Source organism: Mastacembelus armatus, chromosome 8 (assembly GCF_900324485.2).
Source record: "Mastacembelus armatus chromosome 8, fMasArm1.2, whole genome shotgun sequence".
Classification (NCBI taxonomy): Eukaryota; Metazoa; Chordata; class Actinopteri; order Synbranchiformes; family Mastacembelidae; genus Mastacembelus; species Mastacembelus armatus.
This window is the reverse complement of record NC_046640.1, coordinates 13126451-13144617: the sequence shown is the minus strand read 5'-3', so window position 1 is coordinate 13144617 and position 18167 is coordinate 13126451. Positions and strand designations below refer to the sequence as shown.

At 40.3% G+C, this 18167-nt stretch overlaps 1 protein-coding gene across 2 annotated transcripts in view; it reads left to right on the top strand.

Annotated features, from left to right (window-relative positions):
* The window catches only part of olfm2a (olfactomedin 2a), a 42947-nt gene that overhangs the window by 12171 nt on the left and 12609 nt on the right, over nucleotides 1–18167 (top strand). The window contains exon 1 of one of the 2 annotated variants that reach the window (XM_026325320.1): nucleotides 10790–11129. The exons of the other annotated variant lie outside the window; for it this stretch is intronic. Coding sequence (XP_026181105.1) covers nucleotides 10986–11129 — 144 coding nt within the window. The 5' untranslated portion in view covers nucleotides 10790–10985. Of the gene's footprint in view, nucleotides 1–10789; nucleotides 11130–18167 lie in introns of those variants that run through there. 2 annotated transcript variants of the gene reach the window in all.

Here is an 18167-nt window from a genome sequence, read left to right as displayed (position 1 = left end):
AGAAATGAAAACTGGAAATTGCGGGGCAGGGACAGAGGAAAAATAGACGGAGAGAGTAGCTTCTGACTGTTCTTGCAGGGTTATTATCTCTCCCATTCTAACTAAAAAGAGAATAATTAGAGGTCTTTTGCACCATCACTGTGATTTAATCCTCTCACTGGCATTGACACTTCTTGCAGATTGTCTTTAATTGGCTCCACATCGCTTAATCGATACAACCACGACAAAACAATGGCATGTGCATTCTGTCGCTCAGTCGAGAGAAACAGAGGAAGCAGCAGGAAGAAAGGATTAAGTGTTGACAGAAAAGATGAGAGAAGAAATAGTGCAGAGTGGCATTTCTGTGGGAGGGCAAAAAGGAAACGTCATGCTCTAATAAAAACTTGCTCTCATGATTATTGGAGTCAGTGCTTGTTTATCTGCTACGCGTTTTTGTGCTTTTGGATGTATAGCAAGATAAGATATATATATATATATATATATGTGCATCTTGCTGCATTACAAGGTGAAAAAGGAAAAGGGGTTGACTGCTGGGCTCAGTTGTATATCAGGCAGCAGTCATAGTTCTATCATGTCAGACATTGCAGTAGTCCTCATTTTTTTTGGCAACAGGACTGAGTGCTTCAGCTACACTAACAGTGATGTGATGAATAGGTAGTCAGGAGAGGTCTCTCTCTTTAAGCATTAATGCCTTGGGCTACTGGCCCTCTCAGGCCCAGCTCTCATCTCTTACTCCTCTCAGCGAGAGTAGCAGCATGCAGTGAGCTGGTGCAGGGATCTTTAGAGAAAAGTACATCTCACTTGTCAGGCACATTTTTCTACTTGGTATGTTCTCAATAGATATCTGCAGCTGCCATACTTAAATCTATGTTGATCCAAACAGCCCTGAACAAGACTGTTGATGGGAACAGCGAGACTTGGCTCTAACAGAAACAGATTTGTACCTGTGCATAATAATAGATGCCTTGGAGGGCATCTGTACTGTAAAACAGGTGTATGAGGATAATCCGGTGATTCAGCACAATGCCACTAAATGAGACTACCAACAAGGAAATTAGATTCTGTTCAGGTTATTGTGGACAGCAACAGACAAGTGTGTATAATACTCCTTATACATAAACCTTTGCTTTTAAAATTTACACGGACACGCAGTTGTTGTGCAGAGGTGGGCCTTTGCATCGGTTTCAATAAAATTTAAATGAATGATTCAATCTGTGGGTGGCTGAACTGTCCTCAGAATGTGTTACCCTCTCAAGCTCATTATTAAAGGGTATTTCTGTCATGCTAATCTCCCATGCTTAGACATGTGATCTTATTTTGAATGCATTCACGTTGCAGACTGTCACGTCTTAAAGGCAGCAAATGAAAATATTTATGTTAACCATTAGCAAGAGAAGTGCCTACTTAAGGGAAAAATCATGCCCTCCTTGTGCTGCACGGAATATTAATGCAAGGGATGGCCTTTCTAAAATCATATCTTCCAGGCTACAATCACAAATATCATCATTACACACCCCTAGATCTGTATCATGCTCAGACAGAAGAGCATGCTGCAATACATCTTGAATTGAATGGAATTTTGCAGACAAAGACACAGATGTAGCTGCTGTTTATAGAAATCTACACAGCAACTGCATATAAACCACACTGCATATAAACCAAACATAAGCTCCCATGTTTGCATGCACAAACACACACACATGTGCACACACACGCACACACACACTGTAATGTAATTCACATTTTGATAGGAGGGTTGAACTGAGATGCAAATGCAGGACATGCCAATACAGTCACCATAAAGTTTATTGCTTTGTAAATGCTGAACGTTACATCTGTTGCTGAGAGATCCACCCTGACAATCCGACACAGCCCCCTGTGGTGATGCATGTGACACTGTGGCCACTTTTTATCATTACATCTGCTCCACCTCCCTTCTACCTCCAAGTGATGTTGTTTCTCATCTCACACTTGGCTAACACAACAGAACATTACCCATTTATAAGATTCAGTATGCAGACCTCTCATTTCTGCTCTGTATACTCATTTTCTCCAGCTTGTTGGTATTTTCCTGTCTGTTTGTTTGTGCAATCACTGAACGGATCAGTGGCTCCTCATTTTGACAATGCAGCTGAGACTTTGCAGATTATATGGCTGGGATGATCAGCAGGGTGTTGGGGGAAGGTACCAGGAACAGAGGCTAACACAAGACTGTTTATTTATACTAATAATCCTTTACATTCCTGGTGAAAAGAGTAGAAACTACATAAAAGCACACAGTGACAAGCTAATTTGTTTATCTGCAAGTTTCTCATAACCTTTTTATTTATTTTTTTTTTTTGCGTATAATTCCATGTGGCTGTAAATGTAATATTCAGTTAAGGGCTGTTTTGGGATTTCTCTCCACTGCACACTGTGCTTGTGTTGTACTAATAATGTCTCCCTAATTAAATGTTACTGCTTCTCTGAGCATTAATGACCTGAAGACAGAGGATACAAATGGAGACTTTAGTGTGAGCTATGACAAAGAAGCTGGACATAAGACTGCAGGATGATTCTGTCCCTTCATTAAACAGCTGATGGGTTCTGGTCATTGTTTTCTCCTGACCATGTCGTCTGCAGAGTATTATGTTTTTCTTTTCACAGTTGGCTGCTGCAAAGTCTCTGTCAACCAGACTATAATTGGCAGGATCTCACCAACTCCTCTCAGGTCCTGTTAGTTTCACTGTTGCAGACGTAGCAGAAAACAGACACGATGTAAATTCATCACTTCGGGGAGTTTTCAAATGCATCTCCAGTTCTCTCTTTTTTGGGGTTTTTTTCTTGCTCTCTCTTGTACTCTCCCTTTCCTAAGCATCACAGTCTCTTTTACACCCTTTTTGTATTTCTCTTGTGTAATTCTTTGGGTTATTTTACTCTTGTGTAACCTACCACAGTGATGAGCTAATCACGGTGATATCTTCACTCTCTGACTGGATGACATTTGTAAACAATGACTCAAACAGAGACTGCTCTTTGTCCTCTGGCTGTCTCCTTAGTTTCCTAATAAGGAACTAGGTGCACAGCATCTAGAATCAGCTCTCAACCATTCTACAGATATTGAAGGATACATGGTCAATAAAACAACGGCTTCGCTGGTACAGTAATAAGACAGTGGAATGGCACTCAATTCCACTAGTGTAGAAACAGCTTAAAAGATTAATAAAAATTTGTAAATATGACCATACCAAAATAGATGGGTTTTATCGGCTGCGCTGTCTGAAATTAAGTGGTTATTTGAGGAAAAAAAATGAAATTGCCAAGACAAGTTACCATCTGGGTGAAAAACCCCAATTATTCTGGGTAATAGTGAAAAGGCCAGCACCAAAGTTCAATGAAGGGTGTTTTTGAAGAGGCGAGCAGCCATTGGGGGGCAGTCTCAATTAGGAGGCTTTCTCTGAGCATCAGCTACCTTTCTGCTGGCCCGAAGACTCCCAGTTTGCTGTCAGTAATTACTCCATTTACAGGAATAGCTTTCCCTATGCAACAGAGAGAATGTTTGATTAGGTGGGTGGGAGAAAAGGTCAGGATATGGCAGTGGCTTTCTGCCATAGGAACTAGAAAAGGGTGGGTTTTGTGGGACACTGGTAATCAGGTCAATAGTGCCAGGAAATGATCATAGTAATTGTGTGTGTGTGAATACACATCTGTATGCATGTGCATATGCGCGAGTGCCTCTGCGCGTGTGGGCAATTCAACTGGGCACATTTGCCACAGGAAGTGCAGCACTGAGTTGTATTCATCTGGTACTGTTGGCACGAGTAGGTGCAGAACAGTGGATAGAGCCACGCTGTGCTGCAGAATGCATGGAAGCTGATTGCCGCATGTAGTTTTTGTCTATTGCTTTGATCAAGGCTTTTCTTTAGAAAGCCTGAAGTAAAATGTGGTGCCCTGCTTGTCCCTGATTGAGCTATCAGATATTCAACCTTATATGGTTTAAATAATAATAATGTATAAGCCCCCATGGAATGTTGAGATTGTAATCAAGGGAGCAATCAGGAGCAATCAATCCTTCTATGAATAAACTTTGAATGCATTTTCCAGCAATATACTCATGAACGCCTGAGAGCAAGTAAGCACACGCTGAACTAAGATTTGTCCGATGCCATCTTTGATTGGTCAAAGGAAACATATTTTTGTAGTTTATTCTATCAAAATGCAGCACTCCCTCTCGAGGGTCATTAGAAAGGCAGACTGAATATGCATATAAATTTATTACATATACCTGCAAATTTCCATCTTCTTTAACAGTGCAGTTATAAAGAAATGCTGTCTTGGATTGGAATATTTAATCCATCTGAGGATGATACTGCTTCAAAATCTTACATCCAATACAAGCAAACAATATTTGTATATTAATATATTGTTTATAAAATAAAATCAGTCCCATTTTACAGGTAGTGATAGATTTTTGATGAAATGTGAACATCAAAGATCAGTCAGTCAGTCTTGGTTCTGGGCCTGCGGTCCTACTTTTTGCTATATTGCAAATGGCTCTCCTTGTCTTCATTGTGGGCTGATTAGATGGGCCCTAAAGATTACAGTATTCTGTAACAATAATGAACTCACCATAGGGTATTGTAGGTGTGTTATAGATAATACTGCCAGAAAGACACACTTAGTATATTGATTTTTTTTCCCCCCTCACACGTTTGCACTGACGGATAGATTCTCACCTGTTAACAGCCACTATTGTAGCACAATTTGACTGAGCCTCAGGTGGTGAGGCTGTTTTGTTAATTACCTTTGTTTCATACAGTAGTGACTGTGGTGCTGTATGTTACATGCATGTCACAGCACCACCAGCTCCCTCACTCACCACTGTGGCAACCATCATTAGAGGGTAGGGTAAAAAAAAAAATACAGCTCAATAGCGAGAAAGTGCTGCTCATGAAAACAGACGCAAATATGGAAAATTGACACACACAAACAAATCATGCATGTGTGAATACATACACGTTAAAAGTGATGTATTTTAATATACAAGCTTTACACGAATGCACGTGAAAACATACAAGCAGGTTTATTAATCAAATACACAACATCTAAAGTTTTTTTTTTTGTTGTTTTTTTTAGGAAATTCTGTTGCAAGGTTACCAACTCCAGTGTCTTCAAGTCTTCACGCAAGCCACATATCCCATCGTGTCATGATTCATATACTGTCAGTCATCTCTTTGTTGGAGCATGTTCAGCTTGAATTATTGAACATATTTAACTCTAAAGGGTGTTGATGCCTGTGTAAGCTATAATCCTCCTCTGGTCTTGTGATAATATGAAATGGAAAAACCCAGATGACTTTCCTTAATCAAAGGCCCACAGGAGCCGTTAATAGATTAAACACTCCATGTTGAAATCACACCACTGTTTCTGCCTGCCGAAACCCTGGGGTACAGCCTATTTACGCCATTTAAATAGTTGCCATGGTAATGAGGTCACGCTTTGTTTAAGCTGATTTTGATCTTGATAAATTTAGAAGGCAGTGGGCCTCCATGTCCATCATCTAATTAATGAATTATGACTCAGAAAAATAGCCAGTATTCTTAGAGCCAGAAGACTCCAGTATCTTTCAGAGCTCAGGCAGAGGCTCGGTTTGTGTGCTGCCTCAGTCATAACAGCTCTGCATCATTATGAAGAAGGTTTGTGTAATTAGCTGAAGTGTAATTTGGTCCTCTGTTTCAGCTGTGAATCTATAGCTAGCTGTGGTTGTGCTCAGTGAGAATGTGGCCAGTGCTTGGCACTTTCTGCTCCTCAATATTGTTTTCTCACCCAGAGTTTGTCTCTATGGCCTTGGGGCTTTGTAGCACTCTACTGCCATCCATGGGTATGCACAAATGCTGCCATTTACAGTATGCAGTTGGTGGCCATTTTTACTGTTTTATAGAGTATACCTATAGGATAGGAGCAGAGTGGATTTTTTTTTTTTTAGGTGTTTATGCTAAAAATGTTGGCAAATCTGTGTAGAATCATCATAAAACAGCTCAACATATATGCATGCACCTTTAGTATGCAGTGCAATTTTAAGGCTAATCAGACTGCTGCATTCACTAGAGAAAATATGTATGTATGTATGTATGTATGTATGTATGTATGTATGTATGTAGGTATGTGTGAGCTCAGAACAGTAGGAGAAATGCGATATGATGCCATTTTTTCCCTCATTGCCCAAGGGGCCAAGAGACACAACAAGGAAAGGGAGAGAGTAAGAGGAGTTAAAGGCTAAATAAAATTCAAGGAGAAGCAGAACAAAAGAAAGTGCCAGAGAACTGGAGATAATGACACAGCAGAGTAGCAGGGAAAATGAGAATGGCCAATTATTAGAGTGGAAATTATGCAGAATGGTTGTGAAAATTAATCAAAAAGGATTAAATTAACACAGGTTAAATGGCTGACTTCGTCTCTAGCTAATATTTAATGAAAGCTTGTTCTGCCAACAGACTATATGATTAGACAGTTGATTGGCAGACCGTGGAATTTATTGAGGTATGGCAGATTGTCTTCATCACACTTATTATTCCAAACCTTATTTGGTCCATCACTTTTCAAATATGCCACCTTGCTTGCACTTTGCCAGAGGAATTTTAAGTCTGAAATTGTTAAGAACTACTCCACTCTCTCCAACTGCATCAAAGGTAAAAAAAAAAAATAAAATAAAAGGTGAAAAACTTTGAGAGAAAATAGAAGTTTCTGGTGGCTGACTTCTGTTATTATACTGTACAAGGAACTGCAGCATGCACCCAGTATTTTGCTATTCAAACAATTGACTATAATCACCTCAGTGCTATTTGTGATTAAAAAAAACACTGTCATTAGAGAGAGAATGAGGCTGTGTACGCTGCTAACACAAAATCAGAATGCAGTCTAAAGATAGAAGTGGATACGAGCACTACTGGAAATTCATACATTACAGTTTTGTTTTGATGAAATAAAAACCTTTAATCTAAAGAAATAAGGAATTCTATATTAGATTTTGCTTTATGGATGACCACAATCACTGAAGTAATACAACGATATACTGTATGTCTAATTTGGTACAATTGGACTTCTACTGTATACGGACTACTGGTAAGACTATGAGTAAACTCATATAAAATATCACATTACTAACAGAGACTGCTTAATGTCTTTTATGGTAACGGTCTATTGATTGATACAATTACTGGATCAGAGTCTTGTAAATATTTGTTTGTGTTATTTTGAGATCAGAAAATAGCTTGGTGTTTGTGATCATGAAAACTCAAAGTAAGCTATTTCAAGAGGATACAGTAAATATTCTGTGATCATTGGGAAGCAAAATATGAAAAAGATTACACCTATGACCTTTACTGTCACTCTTTGTAACTACTAACGGTGTACATGTTCTTGTACCTCCAAAGAACCAGTTTGAGTTTTTTGTGAAAATATTTCTGAAAAATTAGGACAGTTTGACTGGTCCTCAGTGGACAAATAGTCCAAAGGGTTAATAATTGCTTTCAGCTTTAGTTTCAGGTTTAGTTTAAAGGATAAGGCCAGTGATATTCTATAATTGTGTTACTTTCCACAGATTTCATATAGAGTCAAAAAGGAATTTTTTTGCACTTATCATAATAGCTGTGAATCCAGACCCTGGTTTAACTCATCCATCTTTGCCATAGACCTTTGTTTTCTGAAAACTACTAAAAACACAGCAGTGAGCCACAGCGCTGTATGTTTTTCCTGAGCGGAGATCACACAGGTGCAGCTGACTCTTACTTCACAGTTTGTACAAAGTAAAGCCTGTTTTTAGCTGCTGGAGCTTTTTTTTTTTTCCTTCAAAAAAAAAAAGAAAAGAAAAAAAAATGACCTCCCCTATTTTGTGAGTAACAAACATGTCACCTAGTGCTGTAGTGTGGCTCACTGATATGTTTTTAATAGCTTTCAGACAACAATGACACAGATGAATGCCCAGGGATCTACAGACATTATGGGTACACAGATTTCACTGTGGGTAAAATAAAACATTGAACATCACCCTCCTTAAACTACAGGTTGGGGTCAAGCATGCAATTCTCTAACCCCAATTCTTTATTTTAAGACAAATGTAGTGTGTGTGTATACTTGTACTCCTATCTTTGTGAGTACCATTTCATTTGTGAGTACCATGTCAACAGACTCCTATGTGAGGGTTAGGGGTAGAATTAGGTTTAGGTTAAGTTTACGATAAAGGGTTAGGTTAGTTAAGATTGAGGTTAAGGTTCTTCAGGAAATAATTCAAGTTAATGAAATGTCTCCACAAAGTTAAAATACTATTCAATATATGTGCGTTTAGTCTCTTTGCATTTTCTGTGTTTTGCTACTATTGCATAATGCATTATTAAACGCATATTTGGCAGTTAAACTAGACAAATAGGAGGCACTGGGCTGGAATTTAGGAAAAATTGTAAACGTGCTGCAGCCATGGATTTTTTGTTCTACTCAAAGATATTATCTAGCATATTTATTCTGCACAGTGGCCACCTACGTACCTGTGGTGGCTGGCCTCTTTAGTTATGCAAGATGGAGCATCAATATCCATCATGATGAATGATTTTTCACTCAGCACTCCTACTACAGGACCAGGTTTTCGTTGAGGAAGCTCAGTATGAAAGACACCTGTGTCCATGTTTAAATCGTTGCTGCCACCCAGTGAATATTACCATTACTGCATTCTCATAAGAATCATGTAGTGTGTATGGCATATAGCTATATAGCATTGCTATACACAATAGCTTCCCACATAAAGCTTGTTGACAATAATTCATAAATGTAAACACTGGATTATGATAACGTCACTGAAAATGTTTACATGCACATTATATCAATGGATTTGATACAATTATTTAGAGAGAAATATTTAGATAAATAACAAATCATGTTTTGTCTAAAGTAATTAGATGATATTGCTGACATATTGTCGTAACACCAGGGATCTCTGGCATGCTTCTTTTGGTATTACCTTGCAAGAATCCAGCAGCGGTGTATTTGTATGTGTGCATTTAGTGTTTTGCAAAGATCATTTTTTGCCTCACTAAAACTGTTAGACATGGAACAATATAAGTGTCAACAGTGCCACCACATGCCCTCTACATCTCTGACATATTCCCATAAAGTGACAACTATCTGTCACCTGTTTCTATCTTGCAACAATGACAACCACTGGCTGTGTAAGAGAGCTTATTGGGTGCAATTCCACTGGCGACCACACAGGGGTAGTCTTGCTGCAGAAATAGAGGATCCAACACAGCCGAGACTGTTGCGGAAGCCAGCAGGTGAATTGAGGAAGGCTGACATTTTTTGGATGAGCCTCAGAAAGCTGTCTCTTCTCATATCACTTCACAGTACACCCCACACAGATAAGCCCATATCACTCACCCAGTGTGACTGGGTGGGGGGGTTAGTCTATCTATGGCTGACAAAACGAATAAGTCAGCAGCCCAGGAAGCAAGCAAGGAAGGAAGATGACCTGGCCGTTTTGTCTGAGCAGGCCATTCTGTCATCATTATGCATATGCATGGCTGTTTAAAGTGTAAAATGACTCTGCCAGTGGCCCAGTATCTTGCTGCAATTGTTGCAAGGACAGGCTTCAAGCTTCAAGGAGAGACAATTCCCACACACCTTTATACTTTATTCCACCTGGCTCATTGCTGCAAAGGTGAATGGCAAATTCAGCCTGAGCTTGAGCTGAGCTTCAGAACATGCCTGAAGTCTGTCATGAAATAAGCTCAAATTGAGCTGAAAGTCCTTGAGTTGAAAATACCCCCAAATAGTTAGAGTGATTGGTATGATAATTGACACTGGCTTAGCTGTGATGATCGTGGTGAAAGCTGTAGTAACGGCTACTGTAAAACGATACACTTGAATTATAACATGTATCTTGACTATTTAAGGAAAATGTGCTATAGCACTCAAATATGGGAAAAATCTTCATTTACCAGATTTACATCCAAATTTTCATCACTTACGTTAATTCAATCTTTACCAAAATTTGCACTCATGCAATAGTTTTAGAGTTCTGGCATCATTTGTTGAAAGAGGTGGCAAGGCATCACTGTAACTGAATATGGTGATATGGTTATACCTCAGGGACAGTGGAGCTGGTATGATATGGTACAAGTGCAAGCTACAGGCTGATTTAGGATATGGCATGGGGCAGAATGACAGATGAGCTGTCAGAAGCAGCTATGAGCACCTGGATCTCTCCCACATTAAGACCTTGCCGAACCATCTGCCCATGTCTCCCTTCATAAGCCCCTGGCTAACCTTTCATCTGTCCAGTACAGGAAATCTAATGATTTTGCAGGACAGTCTACTATGTTTGGATGCTCTGGGCACACATATCACATAACACAGACCATAGATCAGCCCTTTGAAATCTGTCTCTCTGTCTGATCTCCATGCCACAGAAATGTGTGCACATACAGTGAGGTGAAAAAAGCATGAAATGTCAGAGAAAGAGAGAAGAAAGGAAAAGAATGGATATATGAATGCAAAACAGGGTTTGCGAGAACCGAACAGAGGCTGATTGGGAGGGGATGAGACACAGAGGCAGCCAATGCGCAGTTCTGCATCTTGAGGAAGAGAGAGGGGGGAGAGAGAGAAAGGGAGAGATAAGGGGAGAGAAAAGAAAAGAGAGAGAGAGAGGGAGGGGGAGAGGCTGAGGCAGTCATTCTGAGAGGGAAGATTCCAGCGTGATGTTGTTGGATGTGGGCTGCTCTTCTCTAACCGGTCTCTGGCTGTCTCTTTGACTAAGCCAGTGGTGTGTGAGTCTGTTAACTGTGCGTTACCAGCTCTGGGGACTCTGCCGGTACTTGCACTTAGACAGAAGCTGACTGGCTGGTTCCCTGCCTAGGCTGTCTGGAACAGAGTGGGGTTGACTGGAGCCGTGGTCCAGGGCAGGGTAGGGTAGGACTGGCTGTAGGGCCGTTTGTGCCGGGGCCCCATAGGAAGCAAACATGAGCGTTCCTATGCTAAAGATAGGGGCGGTGCTCAGCACCATGGCCATGGTCACCAACTGGATGTCTCAGACTCTTCCCTCTCTTGTGGGACTTAATGGGACGACCATCTCCAGAGGGGGCACCTCAGAGAGAATTGTCAGCGTGCGTATCATTTCTTCTACTTTTTTTACAAGTGTGTGTGTGCGTGTGTGTGCTGTATTTGTTTTTGCATGCTCACATTGTGAGTGTATGAAAGAATGAGATAATGTGACATATGAATGAGCGTGACAGCAGGAGATAAAGGGAGAAAGTGAAGAAAGAAAAATATTGACATGTAAGTTAATGAGTGGAGTGTATCATTTTTACAATGAACTGCTGAGGTATTTCAGAGAGGGGTGCACAGATGGGAGAGGGATTACAAGACTCTGTCTCAAGGGCTGTGTTGTATTAATAAGACAGAGATGATGGAGATAGGAATGCATACGAGAGAAAATTTCAACCAAGCGTGAATGATGCACATGTTGGTGTCAGAGTCACATTACCTATAATGATGCTGAATTGTAGGCTTGTGACTGAGTGATGGTGAGAGGTGAAAGATGCACAGTACCGGGCCATGGTAAATCATATGTTTTTGCTGGGGTGATGGGAGGTAGAGAGTTGTTCTGAGTGATGTTCAGGCTGATCCCATCTGTCAGTCACCTCCAGGGTGGGACGGATGGTGTTCCGATTCAGAGGTGATGGGGAAAATGGGGAGGTTGAGACTATGTTAGAGTTTCAAGTATGTCTTATTTCTTCTTCGCTCTGCTTTTTAAAGCCTCTCAATCTCCCTCTCTTTAAATAAGACATACTGGTCCCATATTTTAGAATGCGTCCAAACAGGTATAGAAAGAGTATTAAACAAAACAAAACAAAAAGGTAGGTTTGGTCCAGCGTTAATGTTTTGTACACACTAAAATGAAAGTTCCCCTGTACGTGGAATCTGTTTGTTTTAGTATACTAATGGAAGGAAGGAAAGACAATAAGAAATATTGACAGATGAATGAATTAGACATTTTCTGGTTCATCAGCGGTTAATGATTGTTTTTTGCCTGTATTCTGAGTGTGTTTTTATGGCACCTCACCCATTAAGCAAATGCCCTGAGTCTGTTGGAATGACTGAATAAAACTGAACATCCCAAGAGATCTGCAACCATCTGGATATGTGTTTATGTGCATGCAAGCGTGCATGCATATCTGTGTTTGTGTGGTTAAATATGTACACTGTGTGTGTTTAGGATTTCTTATCCCAGAGGTAAAGGTCCATCTGTTTGAAGAAGAGGTTGTTTTTTTTTTTAATTCCTTAAGCCCTGTTAAAATATCAGTCAACCACTTTACGTCTCAACGTTGTAGTGATATGTTCAGTTGATTTTTTTTTTTTTTTTTTAAAAAGATAAAAAAACATTTGGCCCCAAACTGTTTTTTGTCTTTTCTACAATTTATACATGTGTATAAACAACAGAAAGCAAAATCTGATCTCAGTAACAATGTCAGAGTATAAGGCATGTTTGATTTTTTTTTTTTTTTACATCAATTGAACAACTACATTTCCCTGGGGGGTATGGTTGGGATAAGCCATGCATTTATTTTCTATACCTGATTATCCTGCTAAGAGTCAAGGAGAATAGAAACATGTTACCAGGTGTGTTTTCATTCTAATCAAGAGTCATGACTATTTGCATTTCAAAATTTTGATTATAAAAAAACATGCTACACATTATATTAGTGGCTGTTTTATTTGAGGTATTCCCTTATTCACAACCACTGGATAAAATGTTGCTACTGGGTTGATTGAATCAAAATTTCATCAAAACTGATGAACCAGTTTGATGGTGCCAGAAATTATTACAGTGTAACAGTGTGTTGTGATGGGAAATGTCTTCACTTTGAGGCCGGAATAATCTCCCCTCATATACAATGGCAGCAAATAAAACTTTAATGTAAAACCTCGCCTCGAAATCCCATCACTATTAATGAGACATTTCCCTGTGATGATCTCAGAAGCAGTCATGACTCACACAATGTTTAGAGCTCTAATCAAAGACAATCTAGCTGCACTCTTCTGACACTCCAGTGCTAGTGTGCCAGTGGCCATGGCATGGCTGCTCCCTACCCTAGCATCCATGCATGCTGCGTCCCATATTCTCCCTGCTCAGAGCTATTTTCAAAGTCTGCTTCAATTGCTTTCTGTGCCTGTCTTTCTGTACCAGCTGATCCATGAACACAGCTGACTGAGTTTTTATGGGCCTTTCTGAGATGGCACTGAGCACAACATTGCCTGGATGCTTGTACACATCTGGATAGTGCAAAACCATGTTCCTTAATGGAGTGGAAGACACTCTGGACCTCTAACACTTGAATGGAACTAGTGTGGACAAGCCAAGCTAAGATGTAAAACCACACAGAAAATCTTATTTAATAATTGCATAATAAGAAATATATTATTAATCTTAATCTTACAAAATCTATAAAGTTAGAAGACGTTTGCTTTACAGTAATAATAAGATATAAATCACTTAAGCACAGCACCTGCCCACTGTCCTTCTGTCTGGATAGCACATTCAGTCAACAAGCCCTCGACAGAACTTTTTTTTTTTTTTTTTTTATTCTTACCTGAACACGTTTCTTAGACCTTTGTTGTGATGCTAAATATTACCTGTACAACCATTTTGTTACCAAACTTTCATGATCATAAAAATGTAAATCATAAACACACAACTATGATTATGGTATCATCACATTTTCATTAGGTTTTTACAAAAAAATAGCATGGTTAGGTTTGGGGGAAAAAAATGGTCTATTAAATTAGCATTTGTTCTCATAGTTCCAATAATAAACAGGGTAAAGGTTGTAGGATGGTCATGGACAAAAATAACATTTTACAACATTTCTAGTGGGAAAAGTCAGAACCTCCTCCTAATGTGGATTTTGTCTCTCTTTATAATGCATCACCTAACTTCCTCATTTGCTCATGTCATAATTACTAGAGTTGCATAACTATAACAGGTTACTGTTGGTTTTTAATAACCTGTTAGCAAAATGACATATGGACTTGATTTTTAACACCCTGTGCATTAAGCTTAAGTTAAGGATTATTAGCACATTAAAAAAGTATGAATATCAGTGTGGATGAGTTTATCTGTGTGCATGGGGGTACGTGAATCATAACTCCTTTGGATAAATATGTATAAATAAATAAATAAATATGTGTGCATAGTGACTCTCTCTTTGAAATCTAAAATAAGAAAGCTGTGAGGTAGAAGAAAATAGCCTCACCATCGAAACGGGGCATCTAACAACAAATGGCAGCTTACAAAGAGCCACGGTTCAGAATCTGATTGGGGTCACCCAGCCTCTGTCTGTCAGGGTGGGGGACTGTAAACCGTATCACATCCACTGTGCAATCCAATAAAGCAGACTGTAAAGATCGATTCTTGGCTATGGATTAAACACTAGTGCAGACTTTTATTTGAACACTTTGTTTTTTAGGTTCATCATGCCACTATCAACCAAAATTCAGCTGAGTCCAGGCCCTGACAGGTGCCTTTTGCTGTCTGGTCAATGTGAAGCGGTGTGCAGAACCAGAATCTCAGAGAAAGCCAGCCCAGTAATATAATTTTAAATTGGTTCAATACATTAGTTAATTATGTGATAACCTGTGTAACAAGCAGTATTGATTCCAGAATCTGTGATAAAACAAGGAATCAGGCTTTTGACGTGGTTCATATTCCATTATGAGAGCGTGATTCCAACCCACTGAACGTAAACCTGAATCACTGCTTCACTCTCCAAATGTAATTTGATGATCTCACAATTTACACAATTCTGCAATCCATATTTTCTACCAGTGAAGCACTGACTGTGTTCTAACAGTTTATGCAGTGTTTTCTCACACAAGCCACCCTGCCACTCTCGCCTCCCTCCTCAATTTAGCACCAGCCATGAGAGAGCTATCTTATACCCATCTAACAGCGGAGTGGATGCCAGACGTTTTTCCACCAGTGCACCTGGAATGGCGCTAGCAGCACGCTCCAAAAAGTATAAAGTTGTCACTGCTCGCTTGAAATTGCTGAGCACCAGTCTCATTTTCTCTCACTTCTCCCAAGAGTTCTCCTACTGACCCTCACTGGAAAGTGAGCAGGACACCACACAAGAGGGGTGGCAGTCAAGGGATTGATGGAGTGGCAGAGTGCGAGGCAGCGGGGAGGGAAAAGGAGGCAGCAGGGAGAGAGGCATTATGAGTTTATGAGTCATATTATTGACTGGCAACCATGCTGCGCTGATTGTGGTAATTGGCTTTCCATGGGAGCAGGGGAGACCAGGGACTACACTGGGAGTCTTCACTGTGTTAAAGGCCAACAGCTGGCCTGTGCATTGAAGACTGCCTAATTGTTCATTTGGAGGGAGGTGGGGTTATTTGCATGTTTATCTGTGCGAGGTCAGTTATTACACCGATATCGAGAACATTTTAAAAAATGAGATCAGACTGTTTGGCCACAGTATAGCTAGAACTGAGCTTTGTGTAGCAGGGGCAGATGTTTCTACTTTGCTGAGGACAAACATTCAGACAAGTTAATGCCTGGCATAAAACACCATTCTGCAGAGACAGAGAAAAAGAACGTGCCAACTTAGTTGCTGCCATTACAAGAGGGAAAAGGAAGAGACAGATTACATCAGCAGTACTTCTTACTTTGTTATCCTTACTTACAAGACTATTTTACAGCGGCGCCTCGTGAATTTTCAAAAATTCTTCTTCCTTGCTCTCTATGCCACTCTATCTCAGCCTGTTCTTACACTGTCCACCCACTGTAGTGCTGCAGTTTGTTCAGTTCACAATGTAGCAGTCAGCTCTTTCCCATATCTCAGAACTTGGGCCTGCTTGTGCCTGTTTGCCCCTTCTGCCTGCTGCTTATGAAAGTTATAATAGACTTCCCGTCATGCTCATAAAGTAGGGAGCTGTAGATTTATGATCTCATTTAGCTCTGGCTTTACAGCAGCCAGCTCCAGGGTCAGTCTAATGAAATGCCAGAGGAAGTCCATCTTGCAGCTCTTGACAGTGATACCACCAGTTCTAATATCTAACTGGATAATACTTCTGAACTTTGCTAATCATTTAGAAATATAGGGTTGTGAGCTTCTTTGCACAATAGAGAATCACACACATGCTGGTTAGACAGTTTTCTTATTGGTTTCCCCTAAACCGTACACACACTAATAGAAGTGGCAGACTATGATGTATCTGGAAAGTCAGATCTCTTGTTTGCAGTGCACAGGAGACACAGGAGAAATGTAGCATTTAGTTCATTTTTAGCTTAGTAATGACCACACCCGCTCATCACATCTCTTCTTCCCCTCTCTCAGCAGAGATTTAACTGAGGCTGTCATTCACTATTGTAACTGGCCAGCATTTGAAGTAAGCTAAAGGAAATTAGAGCCATCTCTGTCCTCCCCGTCAGCCTTTCTCAAACCACAACTCATCAGCAACTCCCACTTTTTTCTGTTGGTAGGACGGGAGGTTGTGGCTGGAAGAAAAGCCATCAGCTGATGCTGGGGCTTCATAGGCCCAGGCTGTCATATGTGATGTCATGGGAACAGAAGGAACCCTGAGGTTGTGCAAAAGGGGCAAGCCAGAAATCTTATAGTAATTTCCACTTTAGAGAGCAAACCCAATTGATTTTTCATTGCGCTTGCCCTCTGCGGTTTTCTGTTGTTTTTTTATGCTGCTGCCTTCTTCCTTAATGGGCTTTTGCATGGCAGCCATGACTGTGACAGCTTCAAATCTGGCACTTACATATTCTATTTCATCCCTCACATCTAATGGATGAATTTCTGGGACTGAACTGAATGCCTCCTCATTCCTGAAACCACCGCCTGTGTCTGCAAGGAGAGGATTATCCCCCAGACCCGAAGAGCTCCCAGCTAGCCAACACTGATAGCATGATGATAGCACAGGTTATGTTACCACCACTCAAACGTAATACTCTGAAGCCTGACCTGCCTGCAATATGCAAACATTAAGGATTCCCTGCACACACTGAATAGAATTCTGACTAACATTAGATATAGAGGAAGTTGTTATTCCCACCTTAATGTTATATCTGATAAGCTGCATGTTTTGAACACTAGGTGGAAGTGACCCATTCCTCGCTGCATAGAGATGACTTAATCATATTTACATCAATAATCCAGTGTTCAAAAACAAATTCAGATTTACTACTTGCACCCAGAGAGATCATTTGCTTATTAGCCCTGATATACACTGTAGACCTCCCTTTAGCCAGCTCAGGCACAACGGATATGCAGACAAAGCACATTTGCATTTAAGAATTACCTCTTCCCTTCTGCTCTCTAAGCTGCCACTGTGATGACAATGGGGAAGTTAGTGCAGAATGGATAGGTGGGTGGTAATGAAACTGGAACTGAATCAAATAAGCTCTTAATTTCAGCCCAGCATTTATGAAACATTAATGAAGAGAAGACAAGCTGTGTTGCTATGAAAACTCCTTGACTAGGGAGGAGCACAGCGTGACCTTAAACATGTTGGAAAATGAAGAAAGTATTACGATAATGAATCTGACATGTCTCAGTATCTCCTTTTGAATTTTGAATTTATAGTTTATTACTGCTCACCATGTAATACAGTTGGGGGGGTGGGGGGACCTCAGAGTGACACTGACCTGCAGCTGCTGCTCAAGTTGGAGGAGTATGAAAAATTGATGCACACTTCTGCATCTATTCACAACAATCTTTCTAAACCAAAAGTGAATATCTGGTGCGTAGGTAGACAACCCCCACATGTGGCCATACATGAGGTAATTTTACTGAAGGGAGGAGGCTGCACATACGCTCGGAGTCAGTAACTTAAGTGGATTCTGCAGTTTGAGGCAGTTTAAGCTCTACCTGTTAACACCGCAGGCTGTCAACTGTAATGAGAAGCCAGTGTACCCTGCTGGCCTCACAATCTACTCTCATACACTCATTCACAGTATGTTAGCAGCCATTGGCATATTCTACACAGTTCTACTGTAATCATGTATTAAAGTTGTAGAAATGTCCAAACATACCCACCCAAGAGATAATACAGTACAGTAGCTGCACTTATAAATGCAAGTAAACATGTATTCAAAGTGTGAAGAATTCATGCATATACTGTATTTACAAGCA